General features: G+C 56.0%; 1 protein-coding gene across 3 annotated transcripts in view; it reads right to left on the bottom strand.

Moving 5' to 3' along the window:
* Window positions 1-733: 733 nt before the first annotated feature.
* Window positions 734-19,813, bottom strand: part of SLC25A42 (solute carrier family 25 member 42) — a 23,774-nt gene continuing 4,694 nt past the window's right edge. The window contains exons 1-9 of one of the 3 annotated variants that reach the window (XM_027084790.1): window positions 14,365-14,937; window positions 12,910-13,024; window positions 8,525-8,630; window positions 6,894-6,919; window positions 6,601-6,702; window positions 6,033-6,199; window positions 5,519-5,635; window positions 4,883-5,034; window positions 734-3,074 (exon numbers count right to left, since the gene is read on the bottom strand). In XM_027084790.1, coding sequence (XP_026940591.1) covers window positions 2,767-3,074; window positions 4,883-5,034; window positions 5,519-5,635; window positions 6,033-6,199; window positions 6,601-6,702; window positions 6,894-6,919; window positions 8,525-8,630; window positions 12,910-12,990 — 1,059 coding nt within the window. In that variant the 5' untranslated portion in view covers window positions 12,991-13,024; window positions 14,365-14,937 and the 3' untranslated portion in view covers window positions 734-2,766. Of the gene's footprint in view, window positions 3,075-4,882; window positions 5,035-5,518; window positions 5,636-6,032; window positions 6,200-6,600; window positions 6,703-6,893; window positions 6,920-8,524; window positions 8,631-12,909; window positions 13,025-14,364; window positions 14,938-19,813 lie in introns of those variants that run through there. The other 2 variants (XM_027084788.1, XM_027084789.1) reach the window with 2 other exon arrangements.

The following is a 19,813-nucleotide window of genomic DNA, read 5'->3' as shown; positions in this document are numbered from 1 at the left end:
AAGACTCCTGGGGAATCCAAATGGCCAAAGAAGAAAGAGCTAAAGACACTGGCACATGGAGTTCTCATCAGCCGCCAGTTGAGCTGTGTCCCCCCACCCAGTGCTTCCTGAGTACCACATGGTCCATCCCGACTGACGTCCCCAAAGGGACAAGTGTGTCCCTTTGTGCACAGGATCTCTCTGGAAGGAGACAGAAGAAGCTGGTAATGGGAGACATCCCTGCAAAGGGAACTGGGAGGTAGACCTACTTTTCATGGTAAACTCTTTGTGCAGTTTGCACTTTCTAGCCAATCATTTTAACAGTCCAAACAGCAATTACATTAAAAAAAAAGTTTATTCAAAAACCTGTCGATGGGGCTTCCCTGGTGGCGCAGTGGTTGAGAGTCCGCCTGCCAACACAGGGGACACGGGTTTGAGCCCTGGTCCGGGAAGATCCCACATGCCGCGGAGCAACTAAGCCTGTGTGCCACAACTACTGAGCCTGCGTGCTGCAACTACTGAAGCCCACGTGCCGCAACTACTGAAGCCCACGTGCCCAGAGCCCGCGCACCGCAACGAAGAGTAGCCCCCACTTGCTGCAACTAGGGAAAGCCCACGCGAAGCAACGAAGACCCAACACAGCCGAAAATAAATAAATTAAATAAATAAATTAAAAAAAAATCTGTCGAAATAACTTCAACCCTGTTTTTGGTTCATGGGGGGTGAGGGCCAGAGCCGAAGAAGAGACATGGGCAGGAGAAAAAGTCATTTTAATTTTTATTAAATATACTCTCTTGTCACAAATCTTTAAAATATATAAACAATATATATAAACAAAGTGTCTTCATGGCGTCAAAATGTAACTCCAAATCAGGCCAGGCAATCAGTGAGAGGGGTGACTGCCGAGGGTGCAGGTCCGACTGTGTGCAGGGCTGGGGGGGGGGTCGGGGCGATGCTGCCGAGGCTCGCTTGGCTGGGAGCCACCTTGGGGAGGCGAACTGGGGCCAGCAAACCTGGGGGACCCTCCCCGCTCCTGCCCAGCCTGCAGCTCAGAGGAGGGTGCTGCCTAACCACCTATTTGGTCTCACCCACCTGGGGTGGACCGCCAGTCCCTGCTGTTCTCGCCTGGGGGCCCTCACGTTCCCATCCTGTCTCCCTGTGAGGGACGCCCCTGCCTCTCCTGAGCACTGGGCAAGGCTGGGGGAGAAGGTGGGTCGGATGCTTACCCAACAGGACAGCCATCACAGGCTGCTTGGGCCCCCAGGAATGAGAGTCTGGGGACAAGACTGGGGCTGGCTGGTGGAAACATGCAGGAAGGACAGAAAGAGGGGTCTTCACACCCACGGGACTAAGGCAAGAAAAACAGAAACAGGACAGAACAAAGGGAGGAAATGAAAGTCACAACTGGAAATGCATGTGTGGCAACAAAGATACCCTCTCAGACCCTTTCACACATCATGGCTACTGAGCCCACTGTGAAAACCGACCCTCTGGTGGTCCTGGTCCTGGAACCAGATTGGACTGGTCAGGGTTTACTGTGTCTAGACCCAGGGCCAGCCAAATTGCAAAACCAAACCAAAAAAAAACAAACTCCAAATGTCATTAGGAAACAGGTGTTTCCAAGTCCCTGTGATTCCCGGTGGGCCCTGGGGGGCCTCCTCTGTGAGACCAGATCTCTGGGGTACCCTGACTCTTCCAAGCTTCCTGCCCCCAGGCCAGATGCTGTCTCGGGCTCTCACTTTGGGAGAATCAAGACGGCCAGCTGCCTCCACGTACTCCGTTCACGGGAAATCAGACAACCCCACGGGCCTTAAATTGCCCCATGTCCCAGCCAAATAACTGCTCAGGTGGGGAGCCAGGGATGTGCCAGATGCCATGGGTCCTCCCCACGAGCCCCCATGCCTATGGGCAGAGGGTCAAGGCCTGAGGCCCAGCCTCCATTAGTGCAGCCAGTGGGGCGGGGATGAGAGCTTCCTGGCAACCCAGGCAGATGCTTCAGGCTGGGGCTCAGACCCAAAATCCAAGGCAATTCCTCAAACCCTGTTGCCCGGAGGAGGCGTGACCCTCCGGAGAACATTACAAACTGGGGCGTGGGGGGGCGCAACAGAGGGGAAGACCCAATCCCAGGGGCCCGGGATAGAGTCTGGGATCGGGGTAACACTCTTCGGAGAAGGCTGTGCCCAAGCTGTAGACGGGGACAGACAAGGAGTTGTGTTACGGGGGAAGTGGTGAAGGCAGGAAAGGCGGGCCAGGCAGGGCGGGGCGAGAGGCTGCATTTGTAGCCACAGCTGAGCAGGAGGCTGGTCTCATGGGGACAGGGCAGGAGGCCAGGCCTCAGCCCCACACTCTCTGGGGCTGCCCCCACTACGGACATAGACTCGGAACAACAAGGGGCAGGCGGGGTCTGGCTCTGAGCCCAGGGGGGACCAGGTCACTAGAACCAGGGGCCTGTCCAAGGACACAGAGCGCACCAGGAAGCAGTGCTGGCCCCTCATCACTCAGGGCGTTCACGGTAATACCTCCCGGGGCAGCCCTGGCCCTGCTGAGGCGGGAAAAGGGGAGCACGGGAGCTCCGGCCCCCCGGTCCCAACAATGCACTTCGAGGGCCACTGGCTTTCCCCTCAGACCTGTGCGCACTGAGCCCAGGCCCCCCAGCTTGTTCCACAAGGCGCATCCGCGCACCTCCTGGGTGGAACCCAGCGCACCCTTGCTCGCTGGGCTCAGAAACAGAAGGGGTCAGCGGTCCACCGCGAACTGAAGCTCGAGAGCAGCCGACCCCACTGGCCCCTAGCTCTGCAGGTGCCGCAGCAGGATCTGCATGAGGTCAAAGGTGGTGAAGCTGATGCCCACAGCGATGGGACCCTTGAGCCAGTTCATGCTCAGGCCTTTGTAGAGGCCGCGCACCACGCCCTCCTCCCGCATGATGGTGTGCATCGTGCGCGCGATGGAGGTGCGCTGGTGGCCCGTGACACCGGCCGTCTGCATGCGCCGCCGCACCACGTCCAGCGGGTAGGAGGCCGACTGCCCGATGAGGCCCGCGCAGGCCCCGAAGATCATGCGCTCAAAGGGGTAGGGCTGCAGGCGGCCACTGTACTCTGCAGGGGAGGGGGGGAGGGGCTGTGAGGGCAATGGGAGGGGGCGCACACCCGTGCACCCCTGCGCCCCGCGTTCACATGCGCCGGCAGTGTCACAGCTGCATTTCAGGACCTGACCGGCTCTCCTGGGCCTTCCCACCCAGGCCATAGCTTCCCTACTTCCTCACCTACTGGTCCCTCGTTTTCAATCAAATTTGAGAGATAAAAGATTTTTACAAGACAGAAAAGCACAAAGAATCATATAACCAAGTCCTAAGACCAAGAACGAGCTCACACCCAGTCACTCTTGTTTCTCATCTAGTAAAGAAAAAACATCACTCAGTGGGAAGCAGCCGCATAGCACAGGGAGATCAGCTCGGTGCTGTGTGTCCACCTAGAGGGGTGGGATAGGGAGGGTGGGAGGGAGACGCGAGAGGGAGGGGATATGGGGATGTGTGTATACTTATCGCTGATTCACTTTGTTATACAGCAGAAACTAACACACCATTGTAAAGCAATTATACTCCAATAAAGATGTTAAAAAAAAAAAAAAAGGCTTCCCTGGTGGTGCAGTGGTCGAGCGTCCGCCTGCCGATGCAGGGGACGCGGGTTCGTGCCCCGGTCCAGGAAGATCCCACATGCCTTGGAGCGGCTGGGCCCCTGAGCCATGGCCGCTGAGCCTGTGCGTCCGGAGCCTGTGCTCCGCAACAGGAGAAGCACAACAGTGAGAGGCCCGCGTACCGCAAAAAAAAAAAAAAAAACTGGAAAAAAAGAAAACATCACTCATGTCTGGAACCCTCTCCACAGCCCAGCCTGCCTGACAGGCACCCTCCCCTGGGTGCTGTGAGGGCAGGTGGGCTGGAGGGAGGAAGGGGCAGCAAGGGATCACAGGGGTTCTTTAAAAATGTGTTGTAAATTGGAAACTAGGAATTGAAAACAGGGAGATGTCCTACTCACTCAGCAGATTGGCAAAACATTAAAGAACCTGCCAGCACCACCAGGGGTGAGAAGGGGGCAGGGCGCCAGGGCAAGAGCAGTTACTGGAAGAGCAGAGGATGGAGAGTAAAACCAAAAAAACGGGGTCTCACACCCACACGAGGAGAGGAGCTCTTGATGTCAGCTGATCACAGAAAACCCACAAATGGCCTCACGGCGCCCCAGTGGGGGACTTCCCCCCTCCACTGCTAAAAGGATGGGTCAGAGCTGCACTACCCAGAAGTGCACGGGGTGACTGCTCACTTGCTTCCCATAACCAGGAAACAGCACAAGGCTTGTTCCCGCTACACAAAAGCGCAGGTAGAGGGGTTTCCAACAGAGTTGAGGGGTGGAGCCCCACCCCTAATAAGGAGGCTAGGGGAGTGGGGCTGGGGGTTCTGGACAAGGGATCTCAGCTTTACCTGGACCGTTTTCCTTCTTTAACAAAAAACATCCTGGAGCAAATAAGGCAGTTTGTTAAGGACGGATCGGACCAGGAGGGGGGAAGTTATGGGTGGGGTTACAATGTTCTTTGTACTTTTCTAGTTTCTCAAAATTACCAAAACACACGAGGGCACTTCCCCTCCGTCTAGGTTTCACCCGTAGGCTTGTGTGCGCACCAGGGGCCTCCAGCCCTCTGGGTGACACTCTGGACTTCACAAGGTTGCTCTCAAAATGAGGCATTAAAGGTCAGGAGTCCAGCTTCCCCGGGGCTGGCCTGATATGTGTCTTCTCATCCAGACCCTGGGCCCCCGGCCTGCCCCTCCCAGGGGACTCTTAGTGCCCCTCTGCCTCCACCCGCCTCCAGCTCTGTGTGACCCGCGGAGGTGCTGCCCGGGCTCCACACTCCTGACCTCTGTGCAGGCTCTTGAGTGTCTCGTAGGTGAAGAAGCTCAGGCCGGCGTAGGGAATGACCCCCAGCACGGTGGGAATGAATCCGTGGTAGAGGGTCTTCAGCCCCTCTTCTCGGGAGATACGGATGAAGACGTGAAAGATGTTGCTATACCTGCAGGACAGAGCGGGGGGCGGGGGGAGGCCTCAATTCGCTAATTCTCGCCTCTTCCCACGTCAACGGGGACAGGCCTGGATGCTGACCGACAGAACCTCACAGAAGTTCTGGCATTCGAGGGGGCCATGCACGCCCAAGGCCATAGCCACCTTCACCACTGGGATCACGCCGCCGTGCTCAGCGCTTGGCTGGGTCTGCCTCCACATGAACACTGCGGGTTGGATGGGAGCAGAAACTGATCCCCAAGCTAAGAGACCCAATTACGGCCTTTCTGGAACAGCTGTGGAGCCGCACACCTGGCCCGCCCTGCGGTACCGGGGGAGGGGGAGGTAGCAGAGCCTCAGCCCAGCTCTGTCTGCAGCTGGATGTGGAGGCCCAGACCCAAACCCCAGGGGCCCAAGGGAGGGAGCCCACCCGGGGACCCCACTAGACACAGAGCCCCCGCCTCTGGTGAAAACGTCGCTGTGCGTGTAGGACTCACATTTCCTTTGGGGTCACGGCCATCCGTGCCCTGACCAGGTCCAGGGGGTAGGTCAGCGAAGCGGCCGTCGTTCCAGCCAGTGCACCAGCGAGGAGGCGGGGCCAAGGGGGCAGGGCTCTGAAAGAGGGTCGGGGAGAAGGTCAGAGGCCAACGCCCCGGGTGCCTACAGGTCTGGGGGCGGGGAGGGATAGAGGAACGGCACTGGCTGCAAGGAAGCCAGCCGAGTTGAAGCTGGCGGCGCGGGGGAGAGTCTCTGGGTGGATGCCATTTTGAAGTTGCCCTGGCTGCCTCGCCTTTCCCCCTCCTCGTACGAATGAATGAACAACGAGCACCTTCCCTACCCGCTCTGGGGCACAGGTAGGATCAGTGGCCGTCCTGGGACTTAGGTTCTGAGGGGAGACCGGATAAACAAGAGAAGTTCTGAAACGCTGAGCAGGTGGAAGACAGGATAACAGGGTGATGTAATCGCGCTGAGAGGGTTTTTTTTTGGGGGGGGGCGGGAGGGAGGGCTCACTCTCCGCGGAAGCCGTAGTAGCTGCCCAGTAGGCGCTTGTACTCCTCGTGCGCGCTGAACTGGATGGCGGCGTAGGGCACCACGCGCACCATGGTGGCCGAGTTTCCGCGCCACAGGCTGAGGAAGCCTTCGTTGAGGTAGGTGAAGTAGAGGACCCGGAAGGCCTCCTGGGGGGAAGGCAGGGGAAAGGGGCAATGTCAGTGCCCTCCGGCTCTGCCTGAGCAGTGCCTTTGCTGGCAGAGCGCTGGACCTCCCTGCCCACCTTACGTGGCCCAGCCCTGCGCCTGGGGGGAGCCATCGTCCCCCTCCCCCGCATTCTCTGGGCTCTGCGCTAGGACCCCCGCACGCCCAGCCCCAGTCCTCCGGCCCTGGGAACTGGAAAGCGAGCCAGAGGGACCCAGGCTTGCAGAGCAGGCTCAGAGCCCCACAGAGGGTGTTTTGTTGGCGTCTGGTAGTCTAGCTTTTTAAAATATTCTTCTTTTCCTTTATTAAGAAGGTAGCACCTGCTCCGTGTTTAAAAATAAATCAAATATGACAACTGTGACTTTAGACTGTCAAGTCCTCTCACCACTACCCCAAGGATGCGGGGGGGGGGTCTCCCATCAATTCCCAGGGTGGGCTGTGTCCAGGCAGAGCTCAGGGTGCAGATGGGTGGCCTTGGCCCTGGTGCCTGGCAAGGGAGGCCTTGGTCACCCGGCGGCCCTGGAGCTGGCCTGGGGCGGGGGTGGGGGAGAACCAATGGGAAAAAGCACCTTGAAAAACGCTTCCCCAACCTCTACCGCCCTCCTCCTCTGCCGCTGCCAGCCCAGCAGGGTGGAGCTGAAGGGCCTAGAGCAGGGGCTCCTTGACCTAGTGGCTCACCTTGGCAGAAAATCTTTTCGAGGACACTGGAAAAAAACAAAACAAAACACAACAGAGAGTGTGAGATATGAAGGATGGGACCCTCCCCCCAGTCTGCATGACCCCCTCCGCAGGGGTCTGGTCTGAGCATGGGGAGTGAGAGCCTCCCCTGGGAATGCCTCCCCCCCAACCCCTACAAGGGCTGAGGTGGGGGCCTCCACAGCAGAGTCAGCCTCCTCCCAGGAGCCTCGTCACCGCCCCTGGCCCACGTCCAGGCCCCTCTGCACACCGGCTTCTCCCCAGGAAGGGGAGCCCAGCTGCCACCTGACCCCCAGGACAGTGAGGATCTCTGTAGGGGCCTCTGGGAGGACGCACCCCTCCGGGGTTGACACCCAGCAGTCCCCACCCCTGCTGGACCCCACTTCTGCCAGACCCCTTTGGGGGAGGCATCCCAGCCACCAGCCATGTGGGGGTCAGCCAAGGGGCTCTGGCTCCTGCAGGACAAGGCCACGGGGGTGTCTGACATCTGCGGCCTGCCCTCTCTTCTCCACAGCCTGGCCCAGGCAGCCCTAGTGCCCACTCTCCCGCTCTCCAGGGCTGCCTGGCTCACGCCCCCCCCCCATCCTCCGCTTCCCAAGCGTCGGCTGTGTTCCCAGGATAGCCTTGCGCTCCCGTCTGTGTGGACGTATGCACACCACCTGCCTTCGGAGTTACACCCAAGCTCCCTGTAGGGCGCTACGCTGAGCATCTGTTCCAGGAACAACACAGCTGCCTGGGTATGCGCGTGTATGCGCGCGCGCATGTGTGTGTGTGTGTGTGTGTGTGGTGGGGAAGGGACGTGTGCTCAGCTGCATGCCCGTCCTTTCCCACGTCAGCTCACTCCTCCACCCCCTCGTCCTCAGGGAGGAGGTTGATATCAATGCTCCTGTTATATGGATGAGGAAACTGAGGCCCAGCAGTCCTCTCCTCCCAAACAGCTGAGGGGTGGGGATCCCAGGTTGTGACCGTCCTCCTTCCCAGCACCCCTCAGGCACTGGCCACCATTTGCAGGACAGAAAGGCCTCATCTTCAGGGGACCCTGTGCCTGCTCAACCCTAAGAAGGGAGGGAGATGGATTCTTGAACTGTGTCCTCCCCAGCGATATAGCCATGTCCTCACCCCCCGCACCTGTGAACACGACCTTAACTGGAAACAGAGTCTTTGCAGATATAATTAAACTGAGGTCACACTAGAGGAGGGTGGGCCCTAATCCAGTGACATGGGTCCTTATAAGAGGAGAGGACCCAGGCACAGAGGGGAAGGCAGAGACTGGGGGGAAGCGGCCACAAGCCAAGGATGCCTGGAGCCACCAGAAGCCGGAAGAGGCAAGGAAAGGTCCACCCTCAGGGCCCCAGCAGGAACCAATCCTAGAGACACCTTGAATTTGGACTTTTGGCCTCCAGAAAGTGGGAGAATAAATTCCTGTTCTTCTAAGCTGCCTGGTTTGTGGTACTTTGTGACGTCAGTCCTAAACACTAACAGACCTGCTAAGTGGATTCTACAGAGGCGTTTTAAAAACCGCTTTGCAGAGCGGTCTGGGGGGCCGTGGAGGGGGAGGAGGGTTGCTTGGCAGCTTCTCTATCGCAGGGGATAGATGGACAGGCAGCGTTTACCTTGGAAGATTATTTTGGTTCGGTCCAGGGGAGCTACCGCCGTTTTGGCAAGAGCGCCAGCCAGGGCCCCTGACAGGAGGGAGCTAAGAACTTGCCTGTGATCACTCTGCAAGAAAACACACGAACACGCAGTCTGTCATCAGAGAGGGAGAGGAGGCGTCTGTTCTGCTCGGGAAAGTTTCCTGAGCGTCTACCTTCTCCCCCTGGTCCAGGGCTGACAGACACACAGTGGCCAGAGTGACACAGCCCTGCTAGGCCCTAAGCATGCTGGGCACGGGCTGAGCCATGGTGGGTCCAGCAGCCACAAAGCCTGGTGGGACACAGTGAAAACCTCCTGGGCCACAGGGACCAACCACATGAGAGGTCATGCACTGGCTGGGCTGTCCCGTGAGGTTCCAAGTTCTCGGAGATGGCCTACGACGGGACGAACTCCAAACATAAGCGTCACCCCTGACCAGTCCTACCTTCAAGCCTTGGTTCCACCCACCACCTGTGTGTGAGGGATTCTCCCACTGCAGTGTTTCAGGGGAAAGGTTCCTGGTGGTCTGGGGAGTGGGTGGGGCATATTAGGCAAGCAGACCCTGACTGTTCAGCGTGTCTCCTTTCCACAACTTTCTATCAGGACTTCAGGGGCTGGCTGGCATCTGTGGCTCTTCATCCAGCCAAGGCAAGGGCGATGGTGCCAGATGTGGCTGACCAGCACCGTGCACTCCTGTGGCCAGCCTCAGAGCCAGTGCTTTCCCAAGTCTTCCTGTGGCTCCCCGAGCCCCGGCTCCAACAGCCCTCCTTCCCTAGAGGCCCAGGGAGACCTGAGTTGTCACACAGGAAGCCACCTGCTCATCGGGTTGGAGTCTCCATCCCCGCTGCTGACTCAGCCACAGAACTTTCTGGAAGTGCTCTTCTGGACACGCCCCACATGTCCTCACTCTGCAGCGCGCAAGGCTGGTGAGGAGCAGGTAGCTCAGTGATCCCGGGAATCTGTGAAGTCTGCTCGGACCAGGCGCCCTCAGGGGACTAGAGACACGTGGAGCGGGGCTGGGGCATGTACAAGCCTTCCCCACTCCCCTCACGGGGCTGCCAGTCCACGGGGGGAGCCAGACATGAACTAACTCTTCAGACAAATGTGTGAACAATCACCAATCTGGGAGGGGCTATGAGGAGGGGGCTCGGGGCTCCAGGAGAATGCGGGGTGAGGGGTAAGGAACCAAGGTGGAAGGATGAGGTACACCTAACTGCAGGGCTTGTGTGTATGTGTGTGTGCGCATGAGTGTGTGACACTCTTAGAGGGGGAGGAACGCAACACTCAGAGGCCCCAGTGAGAAGGAGTGCGGGGCCCTGGGGGACCACAAGGAGGGTAGGGTGGCTGACACAGGGAAAGGGACGGGCACAGGGAAGAGAGAAGAGACGAAAGGTGGGTGGGGCTGGACCCCACAGAGTGTGGAGGCCTGACAAGGAGGCTGGTCTTTGCCTAAAGAGAAATGGAGAAGTGTGGAAGGTGAACAGGCTATTTTAACTGGAACCAGAGAAGAGGCAGCTCCTGTGAAACCCAGGACGGAGATGGCAGAGGATGGGACCAGGGGAGGCTGCGAGAGGGGCGGGATGAAGGGGCATTTGGGGGTACAACTGGTAGCCTGGGTCCGAGTGGGCATGGTGGAGTCCAGGGCTACGCCCCAAGTTTGCTCAGCTCAGCGGGTGGCTCAGGGGGAAGGGCTGGGTCTGTCCACACTCCTGGCCTGAGTCTGGGCTCGGTGCTCCCTTCACCAGCCCAGCTGACCTCTCCCTAAAAGAACAGAGTCCCGCAGCAGTGTTTTCCCCTCAGTTTCTGAGGCCAAGCTTCACCAGGGGGTTCCATCTTCTTGCTTCACAGAGGCCTGTCACGGGGGACCCCTGCCTTTTCTGGGTCACATAGCAAGGTTCTCGTCCTTTGGTCCCATTGGCTTTGAGGGTTGTGGACACCTGATGCCAGAAGGCTCAGTGGTGTTCCTGGCACCAGCTCCGAGGCCCTGTGCCTCAGTTTCCTCTCTGTGAATCAATGTGGTGACAGCTGACCTCGAGCCACCGTGAGCAAAGGGGATGCCCTACGGGGAGTCTACGTGCTCTGTGGGCACCAGAAGTGGAGCCGATGTGTACCTTCCATCTCCTTCAGCAGGTTACTTCCTGCGCAACCTGTGGTGCTTACAATCGCAAAGCCAGCTCTGCACATGGGGAACACACATCCTTAAGCCCTAGCTCTCAATGTGGCGCTCCAGGGACATGCTGTGAGCCCACTTCACATGCTTAGTGGAGGAGGCTGCTGCTGCCTTCGGCAGACGCTCCCACTGACTTTTTTTTTTTTTTAAAGAGGCATCGGGGCAGCACATAGCTTATTCATTTATTTATTTATGGCTGCGTTGGGTCTTCACTGCTGTGTGCGGGCATTCTCTAGTTGATGACAGTGGGGGCTACTTTTCATTGTGGTGTGCGTGCTTCTCACTGTGGTGGCTTCTCTTGTTGCGGAGCACGGGCCCTAGAGCGCGCAGGCTTCAGTAGCTGTGGCACGTGGGCTCAGTAGTTGTGGAGCACGGGCTTAGTTGCTCTGCAACATGTGGGATCTTCCCGGATCAGGGCTCGAACCCGTGTCCCCTGCATTGGCAGGTGGATCCTTAACCACTGCGTCACCGGGGAAGTCCCCACTGACCTTTTTTTTAAAAAAAAGTTTTATTTTTTTGGCTGTGTTGGGTCTTCATTGCTGCACATGGGCTTTCTCTCGTTGCAGCGAGTGGGGGCTACTCTTCCTTGCAGTGCACGGGCTTCTCACTGCGGTGGCTTCTCTTGTTGCAGAGCACGGGCTCTAGGTATGTGGGCTCAGCAGTTGTGGCACACAGGCTTAGTTGATCTGCGGCATGTGACATCTTCCTGGCCCAGGGCTCGAACCCGTGTCGCCTGCGCTGGCAGGCGGATTCTTAACCACTGCGCCACCAGGGAAGCCCCCCCAACTGACTCTTAAATGACCACAGCTGGCTTATTCTTTAAAGAGCTTGGCTGGCATAGACATCACTGAATGGTCAAAGTCTCCATACCCATCATACGGAGAGATCCTGCAAATGAAAAAGGAGGCAGGCAGCCCAACGGAGAGGAAACAGGTGATCCACAGATGGGATCCACACCAGTGGTGAACATCACAAGAAGATGCCTGGCTCCTTAACTAAAGAAATGGGACTTTGCAGAGTAAGCTCCCTGCACTGGGCTGGCCAAGCAGGCCAAGACTGACGTGGGTTGTGCCAGCCAGCGCAGAGGAAAACCAGCGCTGTGTGTGTCCCAGTGCACGTCAGGCACGGGGGCCTTTGCTGGGCGTGTCCGCTTGGCGGGATCCATCGGGCCAGTGGAGGGAAAGCCACATCTCCCTCACGCTCTGACGCGAAGTTCACTCAACTGTGAGGGATGGGTGCCTGCTCTGGGGCTTGCCCACCCCTCCGCCCCCAGCATGGTGACGGTGGCCCCTAGAACCAGTCCTCCTGCCCACCTGGCGTTCCACAGGGAGACTTGGAATTTGGGGAAAGGTCAGGAGGGCCAGAGGATGCTGCTGCTTCAGGCTTTGAGCCCATGGACTTTGAGAACTGCCTGCGGGTGCCTGAGCCAGCCTGGCAGTGAAGGTGGGTTGGTTAGCCCACGTTCTAGGTTCAGCTGGGAGAACTCTACTGGCTTCTATGGTGAACAAGCACAGGGCTGATCCAATTTCTTCTCTTTTTTCTTTATCTTAAATATTTACTTATTTATTTATTTGGTCACGCCGGGTCTTAGTTGCAGCGGGTAGGCTCCTGCAGGTGCAGCTTACGGGCTACTTAGTTGCAGCACATGGGCTCCTTAGTTGTGGCATGTGAACTCTTAGTTGCAGCATGCATGTGGGACCTAGTTCCCTGAACAGAGATCGAACCTGGGTCCCCTGCATTGGGAGCGCACGGAGTCTTCACCACCATGCCACCAGGGAAGTCCCTGATCCAATTTCTTTATGAGGGAATAAGGCTTTTGTCTTCAGTTGAAGGGTGTAATCGGAGATCAATTTCAGAGCTGAGGGTAAACTCCTCCCTGGAGCGAGGAGTTCCCCTGCAGCCCACCCCACCTTTGGCTAATTCTTCTGCGTTGGCAAATCTGAGTGAGAAAAGGGGCTCAAGGACACCTTCGACATCCCAGTCAAATTTGGGCGAGGTTTTGGCTTCTTGCCAAGTGGTAGGGCAGCTGGATCCACAGCACAAATGGGGCTATAAAAATGGAATAGGAGGCGGCCTGCATCACCCCCTCACTCCCCGGCCTCGCCCTCAGCGTGTTCGGGGGTGATTTGTAACGGGGTGCGAGTACAGGAGAGGGACTGGGTGAGAATGCCCAATGGAGGGGGCCAGGGTACTTGCCTTTGAAGACACATGAGCGGGCAGGATGGGCTCAGCATCCTCACGCAAACGCACCACGCCTTCCTTCACACCATTACCCATTCCAGGCCTGCTCAGGATGGCGGGAGACTCAGTCCTGGGGAGCAAGAAGGGACGAGGTGAGAATCTGGCCTCCTCCACCAGCCTGGGGCCTCTGATTCATCCTCAAGTGGCCCGATGCCAGCATTGCCCCAGTGGCACGCTTCTCCTAACCTGGCTTCTGTCTCTCTGCAGGATAAAGACACCCGAACCTACATCTGGATGTCAGTCCCCTGACCTGACTGCTTAATCATTTACAAAAGCTCTTCTCATCAGCTCTTTTATTTCATCCTCACAAATGGGCCTCTGAGTCCTCTGTTTTTTTACCCTAGTACCAACTGCCCAGATTGGCTCAGAGAGGTTAAGCTGGCAGCAAGGTCACACAGCAGGAGGCAGGGGCATGGCAGGGTGTAGGGTGTGGAGGCTGGAGGGCTCCACCTGCCCTGGAGCCCAATGCCCCCTGGGCTTATGCCAGCTTGGACCTGAGACTCCGTCCACAGAAATACCTTTAGAAAATTAATCTTTGTCCTACTGTGTGGCTGCCTGCCCTTTGCGGGCAAGTTATAGTAAAGTGTCCTAATACTTGAGGATTCCTCCCTGGAAACCTATAAGCAGATAAGTTAGGGGGTCCCCGGAGAAAGAGAACCAGGAATGGCTCTCTTGACATAAGAGAAGCCATTTTGGCCCAAGCCATTTTGTGAGCTAAGCCTGGCAGCAATGCTTGCCCTTGAACAGGTCTCGGTAATTAATGATCTAAAGCGAACAAAGGAATGCAGGAACAGAGAAAAGGCAGACAGACAGTAGTGCAGTGATAAAACAGAGTCCTAGTTCCTTCTCAAGGGATAGACATAATGATAAATATATCTTTGAGTCTCTGGGAACTAAGGCCCCCACCCAGGTGGAGGGTGGAATTATGTTGACCTTCTTGACTTCAATCAACTAAAGCTTGGACTCTGTGGACCTTTGCCCCAATTCTATGCTGAATTCTCCTCTGTTCAGGCCCCTTCATGAATATGCATGTACCCTGAGCTTAAAACTTCCCCAATTTTGCTGTTCGGGGAGACACTGCTTTGGGAAAGGTCCCCGGTGTTCCCCTTACTTGCTGAAAGTCATAATAAATCCTTCCTTTTCCCCTCCCCATCTTTGGCTTGGTTGTCTCTATTGGCTTGACACCACCAAGAGATGAACCCAGTTTTCAGGTAACACAGGCTCGTGTCCAAATTTCTTCTTATGAAAGAATGTCTTTTCCTCTTGTAAGGACACCAGTCCTATTGGATCGGGGTCCACCCTAACAACCTCAAGTAATACATCCTTCCTTCTCCCCATCTTTGACTTAGTTGTGTCTATTTGCTTGACACCCACCAAGACGTGAACCCAGTTTTCGGATAACAAACCTACCTTTAACCTCCTAGTGCAGGCGCACTCAAAGCTCAGCCAACCACACGGAGGGGACCAGGAGGAAAAAAGGATGAAGGACTGGTGTCACGGAGATGCCACTGGGCACCGGTATGCTTGGAGGTATCCCTTGCTTTAAAATCACCCAATGAATCAATATGCTTTCCTGTAAAATGATGCAAACGAGGCAGATGCCCCCCTGAGCCAGCTCTGGAAGCCCCTCCTGCCCTCCAGGTCCTCCCAGGCACCCGCTGGTACGGAACATCCTAGGAAGCACAAGCAGGATTCTGTTCCAGGTGGCCTCTGCCGCTGTTTCCTACCTAAAATGGTCCCTGGCTCGGGGATGAACAGCTGCTTCTAAGACGGGGCCAGAAACTCAACGATGAGCCTGGACCACCCTGAGGTGTCAGGCAGGAACCAAAGTCAATGGGACTGTGAAAATGGGACACAAAGGCAAATCAAAGAGCTCCTCGTGGCCAAAGCAGGAACGCTGAGCAACAAAATCAATAAAGCAGTGTTGGGTTTTTTTGTTTGTTTTTTTGTTTTTGGCTGCACCAAGGCATGAGGGATCTCAGTTTCCCAACCAGGGATCGAACCCGTGCCCCCTGCAGTGGAAGCACAGAGTCTTAACCACTGGACCACCAGGGAAGTCCCAGAAGTGTTGGATTATAACCCAAAGTGTAAGATAGATAGCCGAGAGTCCACATGGATATAAATAAATGATTGAATAAATAAATAAATGAGGGAGAAGAGACAAATCTCCCAGGCAGAAGAATCCCAAATAAATTACGCAGATGCCCAGTGCTGGAGGAAGGGAAGCGTAAGCATGATCCCTTAGGTGTGGGCCATGTGGCAACTTCCTTCCAAAGGGCACAGCACAGAAAGGGGGGAAGGGAGTAACCTTACAGTGAGGACACCTGACAGACACCACCTCAGCCACGTGATCAAGGTCAACACCACAGTGATAAGTCACACTGAAGGCGCGTGCCCTGGACACGTGTGTGTGTGTGTGTGTGTGTGTGTGTGTGTGTGTGTGTGTGTGTGTGTGTGTGTGATGAGAAAGGCACTTCCCCTCTGTGGTCCTCTGCTCCAAAGCCCAGTCCAACCATGAGAAAAACACCAGACAAATCCCAACCAAGGGCCAAGGGCCATAGAACACCTGACCCGTTCTCATCAAAACCGTCAAGGTCGTCGAAACCAAGAAAGTCTGAGAAACTATCTTAGCCCAGAGAAGCCTAAAGAGATGTGACGACTAAAGGTAATGTGAGGATCCTGGGACAGAAAAAGCACATTAGGGAAACACTAAGGAAATGTGAATAAACAATGGACTTCAGTTAATAATAATGGATCAGTATTTGTACATCAGTTGTGACAAATGTACCATACCAAAGGAAGATGTTATTAATACGGGAAACTGGGTGTGTGCGGTGGAGGGGAACTCTGTATTACTTTTGCAATTTTTCTATAAACCTAAAACTGCTCACAGACAAACAAACAAACAAAGAGAAACTAGGCCTTAGGGATCTTTTCCAGCCAGTGGCTGGGGTGTCAGTCTGTGGAGGACACTGTGACTCTATCACCCTCCATGCGTCCGGCTGCTGCTCAGTGGCACCCCCAACACTCTGGACCCCGGGGGACTGTCCTCACACCTGGGCACCCGGATGCAGATGGTGCAGCCTTTCTTTGTTTCTTCTGGCTGCGCTTCGCAGCATGTGGGATCTTAGTTCCCCGACCAGGGATCGAACCCGTGCCCCCTGTGCCCCCTGCAGTGGAAGTGCGGAGTCCTAACCACTGGACCGCTGGGGAATTCCCAGTGCGGCCTTTCTTAGGGCTGGGTCAGACGTGGTGAATGTGGACACGTTCTGCAAAACTGCCCTCCTGAGAAAGGATCCAGCCCTTTAGTCCCGGCCTCATACAGTCTAGAGTCTGAGCACTTGCCTCCCTCCCTCCCCTGGCCCCAGCCCAGGGCCTGCCCTGGGAGCTCTGCAGACGGCTCAGACAGAGCCTTGGTGTGGTGGATGCAAACAGAAACAAAGGCACCACACAAACCAGTGCAGACCTACAAAAGCGTGCCACTGCAGGTGACAGAGGGCCAAGGCTGAGTCCCGGGAAGGCACCTGCAGGGGGCTGAATGGTGGCCCCCCCCACCCCCGCTCCAAGACATGTCTCCCAGGAATCTGTGAATGTGGCATTATTTGAAAAAAGCCTTCACAGATGTAATTAAGGTAAAGATCTAGAGATCCTTACCCTGGATGAGGGTAGGTCCTAACAACAATGACAAGTGATCTGATAAGAGACAGAAAAACAGACACAGGCAGGGAGGTCGTGTTTAGACAGTGGCAGAAATTGGAATGATACACACAAGCCACAAGCCAAGGAACACACAGAGCATAAAAGCTGGAAGAGACAAGGAGGAATCTTCCCCTAGAGCCTTAGGAGTGGCTCTACAGGAGGATTAATTTGGGATTTCTGACCTCCACAACTGTGAGAGAATAAACTTCTGTTGTCTCAAGACAGTTTGTGGCGAAAGGAATCTAAGATCCTTTCTGGAGGAGAAGCTGGGGTGCCTCAGGCCCCCCAACCCCAAGCAGAAGGGGCAGCCAGAGTCTGCAAGCTGCTTCCCTCAGGGCCCGGTGCCTCCAGGAAGCTCTCCAGGATTGCAGGGCGAAGAGAAGGAGATTCCTGTCCTGGGGCAGTGGTGGGGTTGGGGGTAGGGGAGGTCTCAAGTTTTTGCCTCTTAGGCCAAAGGCTATTTTCCTAGGAAGTAAAGAGCTCTTTGCCCTTTCATAAACAAAAACAAAAAAACTCAAGACAAAGGCAAAGAAACAGCCGGGGTCGCTGGGAAGGAAAAAAAATAACTTAAAAACATGACAGGTACCAGACTGCACTCATAATGAGAAAAGTGCGTTTAACCTTTGGTGGGGGGCTGTTGGCATGTGTGGGGACAGTAATGCAACTGGTAGATGAGACTGAGGCAGATTGCGGGGAGCATCTCTCTGCAGGTGATTTAGCAGATGCCTTGGAATGTGTGCTGTGCCCCCAGACAGGTGAGCATGAAGCCTCATGGGCCAGTAAGGCCACAGCCAGGTGCTGGTCCCAGTGGAGGTATGAAGGTCTGGATGGGAAGCTATGGGGGAGCGAGGAGAGGGGGACAGGGAGAATGTGTGACCTCAGCCCTCACAGGAGGACGCCACCCAGCCTGTCACTAATGAGTGAACCTACCTGAACCCAGGTGGGAGGCTGTCCCAATGCAAAGACTGGAAGCAGACCAGGTGTTTATAGAGTGCTGTCAACAGTGACGGGGGGGCGGGGGGCTTCCCTGGTGGCTCAGTGGTTAAGAATCTGCCTGCCAGTGCAGGGGACACGGGTTCGAGCCCTGGTCCGGGAAGATCCCACATGCCTCAGAGCAACTAAGCCCGTGCGCCACAACTACTGAGCCTGCACTCTAGAGCCCATGAGCCACAACTACTGAGCCCGTGAGCCACAACTAATGAGTCCGTGAGCTGCAACTACTGAAGCCCGTGTGCCTAGAGCCCGTGTTCCGCAACAAAGAGAAACCACCGCAATGAGAAGCCCGCGCACCGCAACGAAGAGTAGCCCTCGCTCGCCGCAACTAGAGAAAGCCCGCAAGCAGCAATGAAGACCCAACGCAGCCAAAAAATAAATAAATAAATAAATAAATAAATTTATTTAAAAAACCCCAAAAAAACAGTGATGGGGACTCTCCATACAGGGGAGGAGATAAGGGCACGGAGGGAGCCCGACTGTGGATGTACGTACTTTCCAGCAGTTGGCATTTTGCCTCCCGCCACTCACCTCTTCAAGAATAACAGAGGACACAACCCACGTGTGGCTGACCCAACCCCCGCTGTGCCCTTCCCAGGTCAGAGCCCCTCCCCCTGCACTCAGGCACCCCTGCCATGCCCCCTACCGGCTTCCTTCCCCCAAACTGCCACAAGGTTCTGAATTTACCCCCCAACCTGCCCCGAGAGGCCTCCCTCACTGAAATGGGGTTCCCACTGCCCACACAGCAGTGGACACAACTGTCCATACTCAGGACAGTTGCCAGGCTCCCTCTGCCACCAGCGTGGGGTCACTGTGCCTGGGACTTCTCCGCGCCCAGCCCCCCAGGTCGGGCCCCCTTATCTGTGCGCAAGAACATGGGCTCTTTTGAGTGTTGTCTGGAGTCCATCATTGGTCAGATGGTGACCAACAGCCCACGTGGCTGAGGGTGAGGCCCAGAGTATATGGAGGGTGGCCTCAGCTGGCGCTTGAAACTCTGAGGCCGGAGCCCCCTCCCTCCCGACTTCCTCCAGCCCCTGCGGCCCCTGCTGCCTCCCTCTCTCCAGGGCGAGAGGCCTGGGCTCTGCACCAAGGCAGGCAACTGGGCCAGATGGTTTCTCCACATTCTTTTGTTTCTATTGTACCTCGTCCCTTCTGTTGTTGCCAGTAATACCGAATTTTTTAAAAAATTATATTTACTTATTTATTATTATTATTTTTTGGCTGCGTTGGGTCTTCGTTGCGGCATGGGCTTTCTCTAGTTGAGGTGAGCGGGGGCTGCTTTTCGCTGCAGTGCGCAGGCTTCTCATTGCGGTGACTTCTCTTGTTGCAGAGCACAGGCTCTAGGCGTGTGGGCTTCAGTAGTTGTGGCACGAGGGCTCAGTAGTTGTGGCTCGCGGGCTCTAGCGCACAGGCTCAGTAGTTGTGGTGCACGGGCTTAGTTGCTCCGCGGCATGTGGGATCTTCCTGGACCGGAGCTTGAACCTGTGTCCCCTGCATTGGCAGGCGGATTCTTAACCACTGCGCCACTGGGGAAGTCCCTCTTGTTCTGTTTTTGTTTTTTTACCCGGCTCTGCCCCGACCCTGCTGGCCTTGTCTTGTCTGAAATAGCAGAGGCTGCTGGATAAGCACCTTCTTCAATAACGCCATGCCAAGAATTCTGGCTTCACAGCTGTAGGGGTTACATGAGGTCTTCCGAAGTTCATGTCCACCCAGGACCTCAGGAAGTGACTTTATTTGGAATAGGGTCTTTCAGGTATTATTAGTTAAGGATATCAAGATGAGATCACCTTGGGGACTTCCCTAGTGGTCCAGTGGCTAAGACTCCATGCTCCCAATGCAGGAGGCCCGCGTTCAATCCCTGGTCAGGGAATTAGATCCCACAACTAATCCCACAATTAGCCGCAACTAAAAGACCCTGCCTGCTTCAACAAAGATCCCATGTGCTGCAACTAAGACCCTGTGCAGCCAAAATAAACAAACAAACAAACAAATTAATTAATTAAAAAGATGAGATCAGGCCTTCCCTAGTGGCGCAGTGGTTGAGAGTCCGCCTGCCGATGCAGGGGACGCGGGTTCGTGCCCTGGTCCGGGAAGATCCCACATGCCACGGAGCAGCTAGGCCTGTGAGCCACGGCCGCTGAGCCTGCGCGTCCGGAGCCTGTGCTCC

Source organism: Aethalodelphis obliquidens, unplaced genomic scaffold (genome assembly GCF_003676395.1).
Source record: "Aethalodelphis obliquidens isolate GAN/ISIS:26980383/991018 unplaced genomic scaffold, ASM367639v1 scaffold53, whole genome shotgun sequence".
In the NCBI taxonomy this organism is placed as follows: Eukaryota; Metazoa; Chordata; class Mammalia; order Artiodactyla; family Delphinidae; genus Aethalodelphis; species Aethalodelphis obliquidens.
This window is presented reverse-complemented; position numbering and strand designations above follow the sequence as displayed.